Below are 22,362 nucleotides of genomic sequence, written 5' to 3'. Positions count from 1 at the left end.
GATAAACCTTCCATAAGTACTGCAGTTCAATAACCTCTGTGTCTACAGTGTTCAGCTGTTTGGGCGCAGTATGGGAACTGTATTCAGGGGTGCAAAAGAAAAGGGGCCACATATTGTCATCTCAGGGAACTTTGGTGGTTGTTGTCTGCTGTGTGCTCTGCCAGGTTGGCGCTAATCTATTAACCCTTTGAGCTCATGTGTTCCGTATCAAAATGTTCCGAATAATCACGGTTGTCTGAATGTGAGACATATATTGTCTCCACGGTATTAAATATGGGGGGATATAATGATCGGTATGTCAGTCTGTCCGTTCGTCCGTCCTATTTCGCTTGTTAGCGCGATATCTAAAGAACCAGATGACCAATTTTATTCATTTTTAGCATAAGGGTGTACTTAGGTGATACCTCAACACCAGTCAGTTACAGTGACCTTGGGGTCAATTTCAAGGTCACAGTGAGATATTTAGCATAAGTGTGTAGTTTGGTGATCCCACAACACTTTGTAGTCGTGATTTGTAGGGACCAGAGGGATATGTCATCTCCTGATGACTCTTTGTTTGTCTAGACACTGTGTCAAGATGTAATTTGGCTCTCAATTGCAAAATATGAAAAGCATTTGCAGAAATTCTTCAAATCTTTAGTAAAAGTACTCCCTTATTCATGTGGACGAACTGTTGTTGTTCCATATTGACAGCTATCAATTCATTTTTACCCGAGACCATCAAATATGGCCATCTGGCATTGCGAAGGCTTTATGTCCGTCCATTTGTCTGTCTGTGCTCAGCATAAGTCCAGTCCTATTATGCCAGAGTCTTCAAATTCACAGGGAACATTCTTGGGACACATACCTTGGACAAGTTCTAAGATGGCTAACCTTAACCTATTTTAAGAGGTATTTTAAGAGGTTAAAAAGTCACATTCTGTTTCATATTTTTATGCTATGAATCATGCAAATCTGTTTTTTTTTTGGGGGGGGGGGGGGGTTGAGGAGGGAGGGGTGACAGCCAGTCAGAGTAGAGTGGCACCGTGACATCATTGGCTAGTCTGTCTCTGGTGCTCCAAAACCGCTTTGTTGATGTGTAAATATAGCATGTTTCTCATATATTATGTAAAAGCTAGCGAGAAATAAACACTTCTAAAACTAAAATCACTGTTTTTGGAACCTGATAACACCTCTGGAGTGATTTGCAAGACATTTCGCGGATGTTAGCATGGTGACATCACTGGCTGGTCTAGCTAGCTGCTAACTCTGTTTCGTTTGTGTGGAAATATGGCATCTTTCTTATATATTATGTAAAAGCTAATGACAGATAAACACTTCTGAAACTGAAAACCCTGGTTTTGTAACCTGATAACACCTGTGTAGTGATTTACAAGACATCTCATGGACATCAGCGTGCACGCCAACCTCCGCTAACTCAAAGCTAACTTCTACTCTTGTCAAAAGCGCATGTATGCGCACAAGCACACCCTACTGCGGATGTTGTTAGAACGCAAATAAAATACTGTTTATGATTGTTTGATTGAATGTATTCTGCAACATTAATATAAACATACAGAGGTGAATGTGTCAATGATACATGAATAACACAATGAAGCACAAACACTTATTTCCATTGTGGTCATTGTGAAATTATCACAATGACAAAATAGAGGGGATTGATAATTAATGTAAATAACAATAAATGTATCTCTCTTTGTCTCTCATATATATATAGTGAGAGAGAGAGAGAGAGAGAGAGAGAGAGAGATGAACTTTGCACTGGGATACCAATTAAACAACTGCAAATTATAAAGAAGATAATGCTTATACAGCTGAGGGTATTTCAGCATTGCGTTATATTGGTCAGATGTGAGAGAAATGTTCTTGATACCCCAAACCTCAAAGGACTTAAATGTAAGAGAAGAAACAGTCAGATGTGTTCCACTCAGCTGTTGATGTGCTTTGTTTTTGTGTGTTTATGTCAGAGTTAAAGTCCAGCATTGACAGACTCAGTCAAACTCTTGAAAGCATGTATTCAGACAACAGCCTCTGTCAGGTAAGTTTTACTTAAAACAATCTGCTGACGAACCATCAATCACATATTTTAGCAAAAGGTATAAGAATCAGATTAGCTGATTACAATTTCACACCGAAAGAAAAATAGTGGACTTTAAGCAGGAGGACAGAGGACAAATAAGAATAGTGCAGTTGAAGTTTGGAGTGAGCAAACACTGTGAGGTTTACTTACAGCCTGTACCTGCCCTGGTACATATTTGGGTCACAGTATTTGGATACTAAATTACTATATCCAGTAGTGTCTCTTGTCCTGGTTTGCATTATTGGCACCTCTGATTTCTACATTTAGATCTTAAAATGTTCAGGAATAAATGTGGAAAAACATAGGAATTGGAAATGTAAATGAACAAGGTCATGTCAAATCGCATGTACCTTCAACCACATCTGATCCTAATTTTCGCACATGTGATAAAATTATTTATTCCCTGCAGTAATCCTAGACATGTCCAGACTGATATATTACATAAGAAAACAGACTTGATTTCTCTAGTAATCTAAGTTAACCAAATCAGTAATCAGCATTGCATGTATTTTTTGTTTGTTTATTTTTAATTTGGAGACCACAAGATCATAGCCTTTATTGATTTTGAGTTGTACTGGAGGGGATGGATTAATTTATCTATGTATTGTCACAAGAATGAATAAATTGTGACTAGGTGAAATAAGTGATTTGATTTACCAAAAGAGAAGCTTCAGAGTCCAAAAGCTATGGATCTGTCCAACAGTCCAACATGTAGACAGTCAGTGGGTCTGAAGCTCAGCATGGGCAAAACAGGTGGCAAGGCTGTGCGCGACCTCGCCACCTGCTGTGAGCCCTGCTATACTTTAAATATATAGTTTGTATTCTCCTGGCACAGGGGTCACCAGCCTTGTTCCAGGAGAGGCCCTGCCTTGCATGCTTCCAAGTCTGCCTACTCAAGTCACGCCTGAATTTTCAAACGTGGTGTCTTCTAGCTCTTGATTGGCTTAGCACACGGGATAGAGTTAATTGCCTGGGAGTGGAACAGGGAGAGTTAGACAACGTGCAGGACAGGTGCCCTCCAGGAACAAGGTTGGGCACAGCTGGCTTCAGATCAACTCCACCTGGTTTTCCCAAAAGAAGAACATAGAAGCCTACAACTCCTTCACAGTTTTTATGTGTGATTCAGTAGTTTTTCTCTACTCCACTTAGTTTTTGAGATCAACTTACTGGTTTATCATGCAGCACTATACTGTTTGTCATTTTTAATCATTATAAATTCAGTCCAAGACATGCAGTATTCAGTTACATAGACATGTTCTTGTGTCCATCCCCTGATTTGTCTTACTAAAACTGTCTGTGAAAGTAAATATTTAATTGTGAACATGCTTCAAAATATGTCTTTAAAAAGCATGCGGACTATGACTGTGTTCTTATCTGCTGTCTCCACATCTGTTTTTTGACTTAGGTTCCCTACAGGCTCCATGCAGTGCTAGTCCATGAAGGCCAGGCATCAGCAGGTCATTACTGGGCCTATATTTATGACCACACCGACCAGCGCTGGATGAAGTACAATGACATAACCATCACTGAGTCATCTTGGGAGGAGCTGGAGCAAGACTCATTTGGCGGCATGACCAATGCCAGTGCCTACTGTTTGATGTATATTGATGACAGGTTACCATACCTCATTACAGGTAGAGAAATGTTTCTCAAAACAATATTGGCTTTTCTTAGATCACATTTGATTAGACTGAAGTACGCCGAATTAAATTGGAGCCTAGGTTCTTCTTTAAAAGTTCACACAGCAAAGATAGAAAGAACGTAGGACAAACTCTTTAGCTTGGAACAGATGATAGACAATCCCCAGAAGAGACATATGAAAAGCCCACAGTTATTGCAGTTATAGCCACAGAACCCTGTAACTATTTCAGAGTTGTCCCATGTGTTTTAATGGCGTTCCTCATTTGTCTCATTTTTGTACAGTCACTCAGTTTTCGAGAACTGCCTACAACAGGCAGATTGGTCACACATTGCCATACTGTTTATAGTTCTTAATGATTCTTGTAATTCCTGTTGTTGGTCATGTTCTTGCTCTTATTTGAGCAGCTTCTGCTCTGTTTACTATTATAGCAGCAATAGCATCCATTACTCCTGCTTAAATTCCCATTACTGTGGAGACATATCCATTCCTGAGGTCATCTCTACTAGTCCTGGTCTTGATCCTGTCGAGCAGTATGGAGGTGATCATCACTGGCTATGATTCTGTGGTGACAGTGTAGCAGTAGTCCTTGCTGAACTTGCAGCAAAGTAGGTTAGTCAGAAACCAGAATCTAGGTCTGGCATCCTTTTCTCTGCTACTGGTTTATATAGTAGCAGAGTGCTACTCAGAAGGCATCCACCAGATGCATGTAGCCTTGAACTCCTCTATAGATGTGTCTTCCAGGTATTCTCATGAGTCTTCCCTGAAACCCATTGCTTCCAGCTCCCACTCAGAGAATGTAAACCTGATGTACACAATCTCCAGCTGGCAAAACATTATTTTGCAGCGTATCTGGAAAGTATTTACAGTGCTTCACTTTTCCTACATTTTGTTAAGTTACAGCCTTATTACAAAATGGATTAAATAAAATTTTTCCTTAAAATTCTACACACAGTACCCCATAATGACATTGTGGAAAAAGTTTGACATGCACGGTCAACTGTGGGACCTTGCATGTAGACAGGTGTTCGCCTTTCCAAATCATCTCCAATCAACTGAAATTGCCCCAGGTGGACTCCAATTAAGCTGTAGAAACATTTCAAGGATGATCAGTGGAAACAGGATGCATCTGAGCTCAATTTTGAGCTTCATGGCAAAGGCTGTGAATACTTACGTACACATGATTTCTTAGTTTTTTTTTATTTTTAATAAATTTGCAAATATATTAATTTTGAGGGAAAAATTTCACCCATCTATAACCTTAACCCTAACATGTTTTTAATCCAAGCCAAGTGGCCTCTGTTACGTGTGTGCGTGCATGTGTATGGGTTCGATCATGGAGAAACTGGGGAGAGCTGACATTTGCCGTTTGGTATGCTTATGTATGTTATGTTTGGGTCAAGAATGGATGCCGCAAAAGCAGAAAGTTGATAAGACTAATATTTTTTGAGAAATTAGGGATATTAGGTAACAACTGTGAACAATGGACATTGATAATTAAATTCTGGACTCACACGCCATTCCAGCAGGGAGCAGTAAATTATCTGTATATTAAATGCCAAGTGGCCTCTGTGTACGTCCGTACGTGTGTGTGACTTCGATCAGGGATAAACTGGGGAGAGCTGACATTTGCCGTTTGGCATGCTTATGTATTTTGGGTTGGTCAAGAGCCGTGGAACCCCACGGGCAATGTGCTAGTTTTGGAATAAGGCTGTAAAATAATAAAATGTGGAAAAAGTGAAGTGCTGTGAATACTTTCCAGATGCAATGTAGCTTCTGAGGTCTGACAGGATCAGGTTTATACAAAGCAGACTGGCTGTAGTGATACGGTTATGTAATAATATATAATTTGCATCACAGTTACACAGTTTACTTCACAGTGCTTGAGATGAAGGGTAAATTGTTTGTGCCCCCTCTTCTTGCTGTTGTTAGTATGAGGTTCCATTTTGTGCTTCAAAAAATACTTAGAGTAAGTAATTCCCTTTGCTCCCTTGTTTTCACTCAGGGTCACCACATCAGAGCCGAGGTGGATCTGCATGTTGACTTGGCACAAGTTTTACACCCGATGCCCTTTGAGTTGTGATAGTGGGGCATATAATTCAGCATTTGGATTATGTACCACAAAATTTGTCCTATTCTGATAATCTAATGAATTGCCAATTGATCACCACCAGTTTGTGTGACATTAACATGAACAGGCAAATGCAGAATGAAACAATTTAATATTTTAATAAATTCTTAATTAAATGTAATGGTGCATCAGCTCGGCATTGAGGAAGACAGGTGTTCCATACGTTTTGGGCTAAAATATAACTAGCTTTAAAGATTATCTTTTTAAAATGCCAGCAGTTAATATTTATTCATTCATTTTTTACACCCTCTTATTCCAATTGAGGAGCATGGAGCCTATCCCAGCGATCACTGGGTGAGAAGCGGAGTTCACCCTGGACATGCCAGTCTATCACAGGGCTACATGTAGACAGACAAAGACATTCACACCAACGGTCAATTTAAAGCTTTCAGTTCACTAAAACTGCATGTCTTTGGAAGTGGGAGAAAGCTAAAGTACCTGGAGGGAATCCAGGCAAACACATACAAACTCCACACAGAAAGGCAACTCTTTTAATTCAACCTTTATTTAACCAGGTTAGACCCATTGAGCTTGAGATCTCTTTTGCAAGGGAGACCTGGACAATTATAAAGTTTCCAATCCACCTAACCTGCAAGTCTTTGGATGTGGGAGAAAACCGGAGCACCCAGAGGAAACCCACGCAAACACGGGGAGAACATGCAAATGCCACACAGAAAGGCCACAGGTGAGAATCGAACACATGACCTTCTTGCTGTGAGACAACAGTGCTAACCACTAAGCCACCATGCTAACACTGCAATACTGCAAACCAATAAGCAGTGGTTACTGGTTCTACGTGAATGTGGATTTGTCTGTTCAGTTATTTTTATGCCAGGCTACTGTTTAGGTAAAATTAAAATACAACTCTGATTATTTTCTGGTTTGGCATGAACAGTGAGTGATTTCACTGGGGCAGGGTGAAGTGGTAAGTGAAGCTCTCTGCAGTGGCATTGTGCAGGGGAAATGGGAGAGTATAACCCTGCGAGTGATCCGCCACTCTATAAAAATATGTATATGGCATGAATGGACCACTGTTCCGTCTGGGTGATGGGTGATTACCAATCTGGACCACTTTGATTTTGGAAGGAGAAGGATCTAGTAACACACAGCACCAATGCAAATTTTTCTGGACTTAAGGTTACCTTGTTGTAAGAATTCTTTGTAAAGTAACATCAGTCATCTGCATGATAACTGTTATGAAGTGGACACCCTTGTGAAATTCTTTCTGAAAAAACTCCTTTTTCCACCCAGAAGACACAGACGATGAAACAGGCCAGGTCCTGCATGGGATGGACTCCCTGCCTCCCATCCTAAGGCGTTATGTCCACGAGGACAACTGTTGGTTCCAACAAGAGCTCAGTGAATGGGAAGAACAGCTTTGCCAGACAGCAATCCCTCAAGGCGAGACAACAGCGTCTACTGAACCCTCAAACCCCAGTCCAGCAGATCCACAGCAACCAGATGAACCAGAACCACAGTCAGGATCCTCCACAGAAAAGTTGGCTCAGGAAGATCCTTCAGATCCTCCAGATCCTCAACCAGACCCAGAAACACAGAACGAGCCAGAGGCAGATACAATGCAGAAGCCTGAAGGTCAGTAGTATAGTAATGGGTTGGGAGAATGTTGCCAGGATCAATAATGTTTTGACATATTCTGTGTTGAAAATTTACTAATATATGCAAACAAAAGCAACTTGTGTGTGCAGTTTTATCCTTGTACACAATTACCACAATGTGCCATGTTGGAAATTCCTTTGACACAGCAGCTTTAAAATGTAATAAAACATGAAAGATAGCATCTTCCTATTTTTTTCTATATTGCATTTACATTTAAACTTTACACATATTGAACTTCATCTACAAGAAATAGGATTTTTAAATTTCTTCTGACATCACTAAATTTGAACATGATGTGTTTTGAACATTACCTTTCATAGAGCAGCAACATGTCTGACATTATTTAGAGTCTGACTCTTAATTAACTGATCAGCTTCAGGAAATATAGTAGAAGAATGCAGTGCTGTTGTATAACCAGCATGAGACATTTGGTGATGCCACACCTTATTATAATTAATTTATTGAATATTTTTCTGGTGTCTCTTTTCATTCTTTGCACTTTGTGGACGTCCCTACGGTTTCAGTTCACAGCCGCCTGCACGTGCACAGTGTTATTTGTCCAACTCAGGACGGCTCATTGGGATAAAAATGAGGTTGTAAGTCGTAGTTTGCCTTCTTGAAGTTAGAAATTTGTATTTTTTGTTTGTTTTTCTCTAACGCATCCAACGTGATGTGTGTTTTCAGTGATAGCCCACACAGATACTCACAACATACTAGTGTTAGCCCACTAACGTCACTTTTGTGGCATAAGGGAGTGCTAAAAGATGGTGTCCTTTCAACACACATCAGTGATTCCAGTTTGAAACCAAACTTATAACTTTTCTGTTGACCAACCATGCTACAACACCCCAAATGAACCACCTTTCCTGTCTTGCATTTCCATTAAACTCAGTTTGATAGTCATATGTCTTGACAAGCAAGAATCACACATACTGCAGTCTGAATGTGAAACATTATCAGACAGTTTGATCTGTGCAGATTTCCAGATCTACATTCACTGATGTTCAGTACCTGCCAGTTCAGGCTCATGGGGTAGCTGGAGTCTATCCCAGCATTCATTCAGTGAGAGGCAAGGTACACGCTGGATGGGACACCAGTATACTGCTAAGCTACATATATAATAATATATATATAATAATATACGTATATTTAAAGTCACCAATTCCCCTATCCTGTTATCGGAAGTGGCAGGAAGCCGGAGCCTCCACAGGGAATCCACACAAACACGGGGAGAACATACAAACTCAACACAAAAAAGACTCCATGATCATGATTTCATGATGAGGTTGTGTGTGATGAAGCTGGTGGTGCAAAATACAAAATTGCACTATGTATAATTTCTCCAATTACAGGCACAGAAGCCCATAACATCTTCAGAGTTATCATGAGTGTCTTGGTGTCTTCCTTCACGAGTCACCTTCTTGTACCATCACACAGTTTTTGAGAAATGCATCCAGATTTACCCTACAGTACCGTACTGTTTGCATAACTGAGGTAAATAAAGTCCAAGACATAATCAGTGTCTTGGAAATGTTCACATATTCATCCCCTGACTTGTCTGAAGAAAACTGGATGTAAAATTGATGGTTTATATTTGTTATTCTAAAGGGTGCACTTAATTATTCACACCATCATTTTGGCTTTTAGATGTTTATTTCTTTTAATTCATGATGGAGATGTTACTTTTCACTGTCAGTTTAAAGAAATTTTAATATGAAAAAATCCAGATTTTTGTTGTTGTCGTGGCGTTCTCCGTTTATTGCAAAATCTCAAAAACTGATAACTTTTTCTATTTTGGCAGAGCAAAATATGGGTCATTGACATTGTACTCGTCGAAAAATCATATTTGTAGATTTGTTCGTTTGGAAATGGCGGCCATTTGTGTGCCGAAAATAGCCATTTTGAGCACTTAAAGGTCGTTTTCTCAAAAACTGTGTGATAACTTTCTTTCTAATTTGTCAAGGGCATAATATGGGTCATTGAAGTATTTCACGTCAAGCAATTATCGTCATAGATTCTCAGGTCTTGTCTTAGAGTGATGCATTTATTTCCTATAGGCTGGACTATTGTAATTCATTATTATCAGGTTGTCCTAAAAGTTCCCTGAAAAGCCTTCAGTTAATTCAAAATGCTGCAGCTAGAGTACTGACAGGGACTAGAAGGGGAGAGCATATCTCACCCATATTGGCCTCTCTTCATTGGCTTCCTGTTAATTCTACAATAGAATTTAAAATTCTTCTTCTTACTTATAAGGTTTTGAATAATCAGGTCCTATCTTATCTTAGGGACCTCATAGTACCATATACCCCATTAGAGCGCTTCGCTCTCAGACTGCAGGCTTACTTGTAGTTCCTAGGGTTTGTAACAGTAGAATGGGAGGCAGAGCCTTCAGCTTTCAGGCTCCTCTCCTCTGGAACGAGCTCCCAATTCGGATCACGGAGACAGACACCCTCTCTACTTTTAAGATTAGGCTTAAAACTTTCCTTTTTGCTAAAGCTTATAGCTTGGCATTGTACCGGTAGTTTTTTTTTATGTCATAAAAATTCAAAAAATGTAAAAGTTCAAGGGTGCACAAACCTTTTCACTTCATTGTAAACAGTTAAATGGAGTACAAGTCGCAGGACCACCCAAACGAGTAAAACAAACAAAAAAACAAATAAAAATGTGAAGTATATTCTGGGAAATATAGATCTACGTATATATTGGAATTTGTAGGCCAAGTAGTATAGGATGAAGGAGCCAATTTTTTTTTTTTTTTTTTACAGCAAAAGTAACATGTTGACTCTTAAGCCTTTGCTTCAATTTTTGACAGAAGAGCAGTCAGAGTTGGAGTCTCCGGCACCACTGAGCCCAGACTGTCAGCCAGATGATAGCAACACAGCAGTCCCCGAAGTCCTGGAGCCCAGCCAGACCCCATCATCAGTCGAGGAGGAGCCGCAGTGTGAGGTGGGGAAATAATGAATATGTCACGCATATTTTATGTCTGTATTTTATATTTAACTGTGTGGAAGTACATTGTTTTGTTGTTGTTGCTCAGTAACTGTGAACAATTTTTTTATATTCTATATATATTGTAAATGTCTTAAATATTTGGTTGTTTACATTCCTTTCCAAAGAGTATTAAATTTTGTATATATATAATATAGTGCGGCAGGAGCTCAGTTGGTAGAGCGAGCCGTCTCATAGCCGTCATAAGATGGTCCGGTTCGAATCCGGCTCCCAACCATTCAAAAATCTGCATATTGCAGTTGTGTCCTTGGGCAAGACACTTAACCCACCCTGCCTGTGTATGAATGAGGTGGTGGTCGGGGGGGCCATAGCCGTAAAATGGCAGCCATGCAGTTTTCTCCAGGGCAGCTTGGTTACACTAGTAGGTTACCACCACCAATGATTGAATGAATAATATAACTTGTAAAGAAAGCACTTTGGGTGTCTTGAAAAGCACTCCATAAATCCAAGTCATGATTATTATTATTAGTGGTCTGACCTGAACAGTATAGTGTGGGGACCAGTTCATGCAGAGGGCATTGACATAAAGCACCTCCCTCCTTGGACACTTCAGCAGGAATGTTGTGGGACTGATAGTCTTGTTGCTCTTCTGTTGCCTGTTTGTATTGAGGACCTCGATTACTTTGATTGTTCAGGGTTTCTTCAGTAAATCTGTGCTGACGGTGCTGGAAAACATCTTTGTCATGTTCAAAATGACAGTTGAGGTCACTTGTTGATTTCTTCTTGGTCTTCAGGAAAATACCTTCATCTTGGTTTTGCACAAGCACTTGTTCATTGCTGGTTTATAGATGCTTTAGTGGCATTAAAGAAGCACCACCTTGGAGAGATGGGCTTCCCAACTGCAGATTTTGAGAAGCTGAGCTAGGAGTTGGTTTGTCTATGTTTCTGACAGCTCTGTCTGTTTGTGTTGAGAGTGTCGATGTCATTGACAGATTCTCCTACCTCGTGTAAAAAACAGACTAATGAAGGAAACCACCAAGACACCCATGACAGTTTTGAAGGAATTATACGCTTTGGTGGAGAAGCTATGGTTTATGTTGCAGTGGAGCAGAGAAGGATTTTCATAAAAAGAAGACATGAAATTTCAGCTACAGTTTGCTCGAAGGCACATGGGAGACTCAAGCCTAGGCTTGATCTGTTTGCTTGTGTGAAAATCCCTTTCTGTGACTTCAGCATGACGCTGTGACTGGTGATGCAACAGACAAAAGTTGCACAATTATCACTGTCCAAACGTGTATGGACCTGGCTTTGTGTAATAGCTTGTAATCCATACATGAACCAGTGCTCAGAAAATGATTTTAGCAACACTTTTTTATATTAGTTTTGTCAATTTAAAAATCTCATGAATAATTTGCCATCCAGGTTCATATATTTCTGGTCTTAATTAGCCTCCTGAATGTGTCTCACAGGCTGCTGGTCCTACAGCAGAGGCTGACCACCTGCCACCATCTGACCTCCACGATGAAGACAAAATGGAAGTGGCAGCTGCTGAATGTGTTCCGGAGACGTCCACAGAGAGTCCTGAACATAACGCAGAGCAGCAAGAGGAAGAGCACGAGGCAGTCCCCGTTCCACAGCGACAGGCGGAGAACGAGGTTTCAGAAGTGGTAATCCCCAACGTGGGCAGGATCATGGTGAGGGCTGATGCTGATGGATATAATGAAGAAGTAAGTACACGTTATGATGACGCAGTTACTGAGCTGAATGAATCTGATTTCAAAAAGAATGAAAGATTTGTCGGTCACTGTTGTCTTTTTGCCCAGATGATGCTAACTCCAGCAATGCAAGGCATCATTCTGGCCATAGCCAAAGCCAGACAAACATTTGACAAGGATGGACCCGAGGCTGGCCTCATCAAGGTATGTTCTCCCAGCGAGGACACGTATCATTTGAGGTTGTCCAACCTTAATTCGTATAATAATAATAATAATAATAATAATAATAATAATTCTCTGCATCACACTGGACCTGTTCTGAGTGAGTGCTGGTCTTTGCCAGGGTTGCCCCTTGTCACGAATCCTATTCATGATGTTCATGGACAGGATTTCAAGGTGCAGACAGGGACCAGAGGGTGTCCAGTTTGGTAACCTCAAAGTTCATCTCTGTTGTTTGCGGATGATGTGGTTCTGTTGGCTTCATCAGGCAGTGACCTCCAATGTGCACTGAGTAGCTCTGAGGCAGAGTGTCTCTAGGACAAGCGACTGGGATGAGAATCAGTACCTCCAAATCTGAAACCATTGTCCTCTGTCAGTAAAGGGTGGATTGTCCCCTCTGGCTCGGGGGAGTTAGTACCTCAAGTGGAGGAGTTTAAGTATCTCGGGGTCTTGTTCATGAGTGGGGTTAAGTTGGAACATGAGATCAACAGACGGATTTATGTTCCTATAGTCATCTGTGGTCATGAACTTTAAGCCTAAAGAATGAGGTCACAGAACCAAGTGGCAGAAATGAGATTCCTCTGTCAGGTCTCTGGGCTTACACTCAAACACAGGGTGAGAAGCTTGATTATCTGGGAGGGACATGGGCTGCTTGGTCTACTGCCACCATGACCTGGATAAGCAACACGAAATTAATAATAATAATAATAATAATAACCACCACAGGCTGTGGTGTTCCCAGGTCTTCCTGCATACAGTAAGTTCACTGTTCTCTGCTCCATGTTGCCGTGTTCCAGAAGGTAGTGGAATCGCTTCCTACCTTCCTTCCTTTCTGTGTGGAGTTTGCATGTGCTCCCCGTGTTCGCGTGGGTTCCACTTCCCTCCAGGTGCTCTTTCTTCCTCACACTTCCAAAGGTTATAGGGGAATTGGTGATTCTAAATTGACCAAAGGCATGTGTGGGGGTGTGAATGGGTTTGTCTGTCCAGAAGAAGAAGGGCCTTTTTTGTCATTGTACATACATGTGCAGGGGTGGTGACCAAGTAGTTATATGTTTCAGTGTGGAAGGTTCCCAGTTCAAATAAGTATTTGATCCACTGTCAATTTTGCAAGTTTTCCCACCTACAAAGAATATAGAGGTCTGTAATGTTTATCGTAGGTGCACTTCACCTGTGAGAGACAGAATCTAAAATAAATTCAGAAAATCACATTGTATGATTCTTAAATAATTAATTTGCATTTTATTGCGTGAAACAAGTATTTGATACAATAGAAAAACAGACCTTAATATTTGGCACAGAAACCTTTGTTTGCAATTACAGAGGTCAGACGTTTCCTGTAGTTCTTGACCAAGTTTGCACACTGCAGCAGGGATTTTGGTCCACTCCTCCATACAGATCTTCTCCAGATCTTTCAGGTTTCGGTTTCAGGTCTGCAGACTGGCGAGGCCACTCCAGGAGCCACTCCTTAGCTGTCCTGACTGTGTGTTTGGGGTCATTGTCATGCTGGAAGACCCAGCCACGACCCATCTTCAGTGCTCTTACTGAGGGAAGGAGGTTGTTTGGCAAAATCTCACTCTACATGACCCCACCCATCCTTCATTCAATGCGGTGCAGTCGTCCTGTCCCCTTTGCAGAAGAGCACCCCCAGAGTATGATGTTTCCACCCCCATGCTGCACGGTTGGGATGGTTTTCTTGGGGTTCTCATCCTCCAAACACGGCGAATGGAGTTGATAGCAAAAAGCTCTATTCTGGTCTCATCTGACCACATGACCTTCTCCCATGCCTCCTCTGGATCATCCAGATGGTCACTGGTGAACTTCAAACAGGCCTGGATATGTGCTGGCTTGAGCAGGGGGACCTTGCTGCCTTGGAGAATTGTAAACCATGACAGTGTCGTGTGGTACTAATGTAATCTTTGTGAGTGTGGTCCCAGCTCTCTTCAGGTCATTGACGAGGGCCTACCATGTGGTTCTGAGCTTTCTCAGAATCATCCTTAAACCACGAGGTGAGATCTTGCATGGAGCCCCAGACTGAGAAAGACCAAAGTCATCTTGTGTTTCTTTCATTTTCTAATAATTACTCCAGCAGTTGTTGTCTTCTCACCAAGCTGCTTGCCTGTTGTCCTGTAGTCCATCCCAGCCTTGTGTAGGTCTACAGTTTTGTCCCTGGTGCCTTTAGACAGCTCTTTGGTCTTGGCCATGGTGGACAGGTTGGAGTGTGATTGATTGAGTGTGTGAACAGGTGTCTTTTATACAGGTAACAAGTTCAAACAGGTGCAATTAATACAGGTAAAGAGTGCAGAATAAGAGGGCTTCTTAAAGAAAAATTAACAGGTCTGTGAGAGCCAGAATTCTTGCTCGTTGGTAGGTGATCAAATACTTATTTCCTGGAATAAAGTGCAAATTAATTATTTAAAAATCATACAATGTGATTTTCTGATTTTTTTTTTTTTTTTGATTCTGTCTCTCACAGTGGATGTGCACCTAAGATGAAAATTTCAGACCCCTCCATGATTTCTAAGTGGGAGAACTTGCAAAACCACAGGCTGTTCAAATACTTATTTTCCTCGCTGTATTTGCTCATTTTGAAGTTGAAGTGTACCTAGGCTACGATAAAACTTACAGACCTCAACATTGGTTGTAGGTGGGAAAACTAGCAAAATCGACAGTGGATCAAATACTTATTTACCTCACTGTACATACAACAAAATGTGCCCTCTGCATTTAACACATCCTAATTACAGTTACACACAATCCAACTACCAGGAGCAGTGGGGAGCCACATTCCAGCACCCGGGGACCAACTCAAAATGTAAAGACACTACTTTAGTCAGGGACGGAGAAAGGAGCAGGCTGTTTTTGATGCCCTGCCTCATACCCTATAACTGCCCCCCTGCCCCACCTCCAAGACCCTTGACTGGAGTAAGTGGGTATAGAAAATGAATGTATGAAAGTCCTTATGTTCCACGCCACATGGTGTGTGGAGCACGTGTTACACTGAGTTCCTGTCCATTGTTAAGCTCACCTCCAGGGAAATGCTGTGTTACCATGTGAGTTCGTCATACAGAATAAAGCTGCGACTTCTGCTTTTTGGTTTTTTCTCCTCTTCACATTGCATTTTTTTGACAGACATGACTTCGACTCCTGAGCGACTTACACTCTGGAAGATAGGGTACTGATATTTATTAAGCCACACTTTTGTCCATGTAAAGTTATGACTGCATTATCGTAATAACAATAACATGTTTGCGTTTCTCTGACTCTGTGTTAACAACTGTCACATTGAGATATGTTGTCACATATTGTCAGTCCTGGTCAGGTGACCCAGATGTCTATCAGCCATATCTTGTGAAAATAATCTTCATGACAATTCAAAATGACATCATATTCCTGCTGTACTTTCAGGCGTTCCATGAGGAATACTCTCGATTGTATGAGCTCTCCCAGGAAGAGACCACGCTCCAGGAGGATGCTCGCCTGCAACACGCTCTGGTCTACTTCTTCCAGAACAAGGCCCCTAAACGTGTCATAGAGAGGGCACTGCTGGAGCAGTTTACAGACCGGAACCTGAGCTTTGATGAAAGGTATGCACAGATTAAGGTTGTGTGGATCTGTCTTTTCAGAATGGTTAAGATGTATTTGAAAGTAAGGCGTTCTCTCTCTTCATGTGTTCATCTGTACTTGCAGGGGCATCAGTATCATGAGGGAAGCCAGAGCCAAGCTGCGTCTCATAAAGCCAGAGGACATGGACATGGAGGAGTACACGGTACAGTTCCCCGACAGCTTGAGTGTTTTTAACCATCAGCTTTTGAATTGTGAATCACATCATCATTGAGAACTAATCTCTCACCCTTCTGGACCAGTGTGTCATTTAAACCTTCAAGCGGTATTGCCACAGTTACTTTGAAAAAGTAATCTAATTACTGATTACACCTTGAAAAAGTAATTTAGTTACTTTACTGATTACTTAATTTCAGAAGTAGCTAAGTTAGATTACAAGTTACTTTATTAGTTACTTTCAGCAGCTGCTGACAACACCCCCCCCCCCGCCACCTCAACATGAAAATGATAAACCAGTGGTTTTCAAACTGTCAGGCATGCCGACCACTGGGGGGCGCCAGAGTTCTTTGGGGGGCATAAAAAATAACTGCACACTGTTGTGAAAGTGTCGTGACACAGACCCACAACAGGGGCGTTAATGAACGGACAATGGATAAGCCAAAAAGTAACAATTTAATGTTGTGAATCGCACAACGAAGTACAGACAATAACAATATGGTGGAATGTCAATTATACACAAGGTGACGTGTGGGCAGGCTCGACGATAGAAGACGTCTGGCGAGAGAAGAGCCCACACAGCTTCCACCACCAACGGATCTGAAGAACACCGGAGCCGCCAAGCCCTGCGCCCCAGGTGGCCACTGTCTTCAGCAGTCAGACCCGGTACTGCTGGCAGAGAAACAGAGACAGTACTGATGAGTGTGAGTTCGCACACTCAGTAATCCCACAGTCAGTGTTTAGTTAGGAGGGAGCACCTCCACCTCCAATCACACACTCATACAGCTCCTGTGAAACCACTTATCTGGTTTGGGGTGTGAGGCGAAGCCGTCGCAGTCCACACCAAATGCCAATACCGCAGATAAGGACACCGTCACAGGAAAACGGCTACAAATGAGATCAGACTATTACACAAGGTCTTCAGATTCAGCAAAGAAGTTACCTGAATGGTAGCTGATTTCTCGGCGGGGAGGTGGAGTTGCAGTCCGGCCTTTTTTGTGGTGGTGATGTGTAGTGGATGACTGACAGCTGGTACGGATGATGAGTGACAGCTGTCACTCCCGGTCGCTCTGACGCCCTCTCGTGCTTGAAGCCCGCACTTCAAGCAGGGCGCCATCTTGTGGTAGTGGGCCAGCAGTACCTCCTCTTCAGCGGCCCACACAACAGGACTCCCCCCTCAACGGGCGCCTCCTGGTGCCCGACCAGGCTTGTCCGGGTGACGGGTATAGAAGTCGGCCAGGAGGGCCGGGTCCAGGATGAAGCTCCTCTTCACCCAGGAGCGCTCTTCGGGGCCATAACCCTCCCAGTCCACCAGATACTGGAACCCCCGGCCCTTTCGACGGACGTCCAGGAACCGGCGTACTGTCCACACGGGCTCCCCGTCGATGATCCGGGCAGGAGGCGGTGCTGGTCCCGGGGCACACAGTGGTGAGGTATGGCAGGGCTTGAGTCTTGACACATGAAAAACGGGGTGTAGCCGCTGAGGACTGAGGACTTTGAGTATGGGAAATGGTCCAATGTACCTGTCCTTTAGTTTTTGGGATTCCACCTGCAGGGGGATGTCCTTAGTGGATAGCCAGACCTCCTGCCCGGGCTGGTATGCAGGGGCCGGGGAACGCCAGTGGTCTGCATGGGCCTTAGCCCTCGTCCGGGCTCTGAGCAGGGCAGAGCAGGCGGTACGCCACACCCGATGGCACTTCCTCAGATGGGCCTGGACCGAGGGCACCCCGACCTCTCCCTCCACTAGCGGAAACAATGGGGGCTGGTACCCCAAACACACCTCAAACGGGGAGAGGCCGGTGGCAGATGAAACTTGGCTATTATGAGCGTACTCGATCCAGGCCAGATGGTCACTCCAGGCCGTCGGGTGCGCGGAGGTCACGCAGCGGAGGGCCTGCTCCAGTTCCTGGTTCGTCCGCTCTGCCTGCCCGTTCGTCTGGGGGTGGTACCCAGACGAGAGACTGACGGTGACCCCCAGTTCCCTGCAGAAACTCCTCCAGACCTGGGAGGAGAACTGAGGACCACGATCCGAGACAATGTCCGATGGAATCCCATGCAGATGCACGACATGGTGGACCAGGAGGTCTGCAGTCTCCTGGGCCGTCGGGAGCTTCGGGAGGGCCACGAAGTGGGCCGCCTTGGAGAACCGGTCCACTGTCGTGAGGATGGAAGTCATGCCCTGGGACGGCGAGAGGCCCGTGACAAAGCCCAGGCCAATGTGAGACCAGGGGCGATGAGGCACGGGCAGAGGCTGGAGGAGGCCTTGGGCCTTGTGGTGGTCGGCTTTGCCCCTGGCACAGGTGGTGCAGGCCTGGACATACTCCCGGACGTCGGCTTCCATAGACGCCCACCAGAAGTGCTGCCGGACCACTGCCACGGTCCTTCGCACCCCTGGATGACAGGAGAGCTTGGAACCGTGACAGAAGTCAAGGACCGCAGCCCTGGCCTCTGGTGGGACGTACAGTTTGTCCTTCGGACCTGTCCCCGGGTCCGGGCTCCATGTCAGGGCCTCCCGGACGGTCTTCTCCACGTCCCAGGTAAGGGTGGCCACGACAGTGGACTCGGGGATGATGGTTTCAGGGGGGTCTGACAGCTTGGTCTTGACCTCCTCTTCATGCACCCGGGACAGGGCGTCAGATCGTTGGTTTTTTGTCCCGGGGCAGTAGGTGATCCGGAAGTCAAAACGTCCGAAGAAGCAACCAGCGGGCTTGCCTGGGGTTCAGACGCTTCGCGGTCCGGATGTACTCCAGGTTCTGATGGTCCGTGAAAACCGTAAATGGTACCGATGCTCCCTCCAACAGGTGTCTCCACTCCTCAAGAGCCTCCTTCACCGCAAGAAGTCCCGATTGCCGACGTCATAGTTCCGTTCAGCTGGGGTCAACCTGCGGGAAAAGTAGGCACATGGATGGAGAACCTTGTCGGACTCCCCGCTCTGGGATAGCACGGCTCCTATCCCTGAGTCAGAGGCGTCCACTTCAACTACGAACTGGCGATTGGGATCGGGCTGCACCAGAACCGGTGCAGTCGAGAACCGGCGTTTCAACTCCCTAAACGCGGCTTTGCACCGATCCGACCAGGTGAAGGGGACTTTTGTGGAGGTCAGAGCTGTCAGGGGGCTAACTACCTGACTGTAGCCCTTGATGAACCTCCGGTAGAAATTTGCAAAACCGAGGAACTGTTGTAGTTTCCTACGGTTTGTTGGTTGGGGCCAATCTCTCACCGCCGCAACCTTGGCCGGATCAGGGGCGACAGAGTTGGAGGAGATTATGAACCCCAGGAAGGACAAAGAAGTGCGGTGGAACTCGCACTTCTCGCCCTTCACAAACAGCCGGTTCTCCAACAACCGCTGTAGGACCTGACGTACATGCTTGACATGGGTCTCAGGATCCAGAGAAAAGATGAGTATATCGTCTAGATATACGAAGACAAACCAATGCAGGAAGTCCCGCAAGACGTCATTAACCAACGCTTGGAACGTCGCGGGCGCATTGGTGAGGCCGAACGGCATGACCAGGTACTCAAAGTGACCTAACGGGGTGTTAAATGCCGTCTTCCACTCGTCTCCCTCCCGGATCCGAACCAGGTGATAAGCATTCCTAAGATCCAATTTCGTGAAAATTTGGGCTCCATGCAGGGGCGTGAACACTGAATCCAACAGAGGTAACGGGTATCGGTTGCGAACCGTGATCTCGTTCAGCCCTCTGTAATCAATGCATGGACGGAGTCCGCCGTCCTTCTTGCCCACAAAAAAGAAACCAGCACCCATCGGGGAGGTGGAGTTCCGGATCAACCCGGCAGCTAACGAGTCCCGGATGTAGGTCTCCATTGATTCGCGTTCCGGACGTGAGAGGTTGTACAGCCTGCTGGACGGGTACTCAGCGCCCGGTATCAAATCAATGCACAATCGTACGGACGGTGTGGGGGCAGCGTGAGTGCCAGATCCTTGCTGAAGACGTCAGCAAGGTCATGGTACTCGGCTGGCACCACCGCCAGATTGGGGGGGACTAAAACCTCCTCCTTAGCTGTCACACCGGGTGGAACCGAGGATCCTAAACACTCCCGGTGGCAGGTTTCGCTCCACTGAACCACAACCCCAGACGGCCAATCAATCAATTGTGTTTTAACACCCATGGAAAACCCAAAATCACTCGGGAGGTAGAAGGTGTTACATAAAACACAATCTCCTCCCTGTGGTTCCCAGACACAACCAATGTCACTGGCTGTCTGGTGTGTGATTAGTGGAAGAAGGGTGCCATCTAGTGCCCGCACCGACAATGGTGACGGTAAGGCCACTAGAGGGAGCCCAACCTCCTTTGTCCATCTGCTATCCAGCAGATTCCCCTCTGACCCCGTGTCCACCAGTGCTGGGGCGTGAAGGGTTAGATCCCCACTCAGGATCGTGACTGGGATATGTGCAGGTTGTCGGGGTCTCCCCGCATGGGTGTTGTGACCCACCCTTAGCCCAGTCTCTAAGGACGAGTGCTGCTGTTTTGACCGTTTGGGGCATTCTCTCTGTGTGTGCTCGATTGAGCTGCAGAGAAAACACTCTCCACGGATCAGCCTCCTTTGTCTCTGATCTGATCGCTCTTTGTCCCTGCTCGTTTCCATAGCAACGTCAGCAGGGGGAGCTGTCGTCACGTGGAGAGCCCTGGCTGTGGAGCGTGGGGAAGACAGCTCCCTTTCGGACCCGGGAGGAAGAGGGACAGCTTGTGCCTGACCACGCCCTTCGTCTCGCTCCCGTCGGTGTTCTGTTAATCGGTTGTCTAACCGTATAACCAGGTCGATAAGCCCGTCTAAATCCCGCGGCTCGTCCTTCGTCACCAGGTGCTCCTTAAGGACCAGAGACAGTCCGTTTACAAAGGCAGCGCGGAGCACAACAGCACTCCAGCCGGCTCGCGCTGCCGCGATGCGGAAGTCGACTGCGTACTTCGCTGCGCTCCGACACCCCTGTCGTATCAACAGCAGCACGCTTGAAGCGGTCTCGCCTCTATGAGGGTGGTCGAACACCTGTCGGAACTCCCTCACAAACTCAGTGTAAATTGTTAGGAGCCGTGAATTCTGCTCCCAGAGCGCCGTAGCCCAGGCGCGTGCCTCTCCTCGAAGCAAATTTATAACGTAAGCCACCCGGCTAGCGTCTGACGCGTACATGACGGGGCGCTGTGAAAAGACGAGCGAGCACTGCATCAAGAAGTCCGCACACGTCTCCACACAGCCTCCGTACGGCTCCGGAGGGCTTATGTATGCTTCAGGGGAAGGTGGGGGGGTTCATTGAACGACCAGTGGAATGTCTGTCTCTGGCATACGGTCAGCGGGAGGAGGTGCTGCAGCAGCGCCCTGAGCATGCGCTTCCACCTGGGCGGTGAGAGCCTCCATCCTACGTTTGAGAATAACGCTCTGCTCGGTAACTAAGTCCAACCAAGCACTAAAAGCGGTTAAGATGTGCTGCAGCTCACCTAACACGCCTCCCGCTGGCGCCTGTGCACCTCGCTCTTCCATTGGTTGTTCAAGCGACAGTTGACGCCCCTCGGGATCCATGACGCTGGCCGAGAAATCCTGTTGTGAAAGTGTCGTGACACGGACCCACAACAGGGGGTGTTAATGAACGGACAATGGATAAGCCAAAAAGTAACAATTTAATGTTGTGAATCGCACAACGAAGTACAGACAATAACAATATGGTGGAATGTCAATTATACACAAGGTGACGTGTGGGCAGGCTCGATGATAGAAGACGTCTGGCGAGAGAAGAGCCGGATCCCACACATCTTCCACCACCAACGGATCTCAAGAACACCGGAGCCGCCAAGCCCTGCGCCCCAGGTGGCCACTGTCTTCAGCAGTCAGACCCGGTACTGCTGGCAGAGAAACAGAGACAGTACTGATGAGTGTGAGTTCGCACACTCAGTAATCCCACAGTCAGTGTTTAGTTAGGAGGAAGCACCTCCACCTCCAATCACACACTCGTACAGCTCCTGTGAAACCACTTATCTGGTTTGGGGTGTGAGGCGAAGCCGTCGCAGTCCACACCAAACGCCAATACCGCAGATAAGGACACCGTCACAGGAAAACGGCTGCAAATGAGATCAGACTATTACACAAGGTCTTCAGATTCAGCAGAGAAGTTACCTGAATGGTAGCTGATTTCTTGGCGGGGAGGTGGAGTTGCAGTCCGGCCTTTATGGTGGTGGTGATGTGTAGTGGATGAGTGACAGCTGGTACGGATGATGAGTGACAG

General features: G+C 45.3%; 1 protein-coding gene across 6 annotated transcripts in view; it reads left to right on the top strand.

The window, feature by feature from the left end:
* The window catches only part of usp28 (ubiquitin specific peptidase 28), an 83,001-nt gene that overhangs the window by 51,675 nt on the left and 8,964 nt on the right, over window positions 1-22,362 (top strand). For 2 of the 6 annotated variants that reach the window (XM_034177813.1, XM_034177812.1), the window contains exons 15-22: window positions 1,968-2,038; window positions 3,486-3,714; window positions 7,102-7,443; window positions 10,280-10,413; window positions 11,865-12,143; window positions 12,240-12,335; window positions 15,756-15,934; window positions 16,038-16,116. In XM_034177813.1, coding sequence (XP_034033704.1) covers window positions 1,968-2,038; window positions 3,486-3,714; window positions 7,102-7,443; window positions 10,280-10,413; window positions 11,865-12,143; window positions 12,240-12,335; window positions 15,756-15,934; window positions 16,038-16,116 — 1,409 coding nt within the window. The remainder of the gene's footprint in view (window positions 1-1,967; window positions 2,039-3,485; window positions 3,715-7,101; window positions 7,444-10,279; window positions 10,414-11,864; window positions 12,144-12,239; window positions 12,336-15,755; window positions 15,935-16,037; window positions 16,117-22,362) is intronic. The other 4 variants (XM_034177818.1, XM_034177817.1, XM_034177815.1 and 1 more) reach the window with 4 other exon arrangements.

Source organism: Thalassophryne amazonica, chromosome 9 (genome assembly GCF_902500255.1).
Source record: "Thalassophryne amazonica chromosome 9, fThaAma1.1, whole genome shotgun sequence".
Lineage (NCBI taxonomy): Eukaryota > Metazoa > Chordata > Actinopteri > Batrachoidiformes > Batrachoididae > Thalassophryne > Thalassophryne amazonica.
The sequence above is the reverse complement of the archived record's forward strand: the minus strand, read 5'-3'. Positions and strand labels throughout refer to the sequence as shown.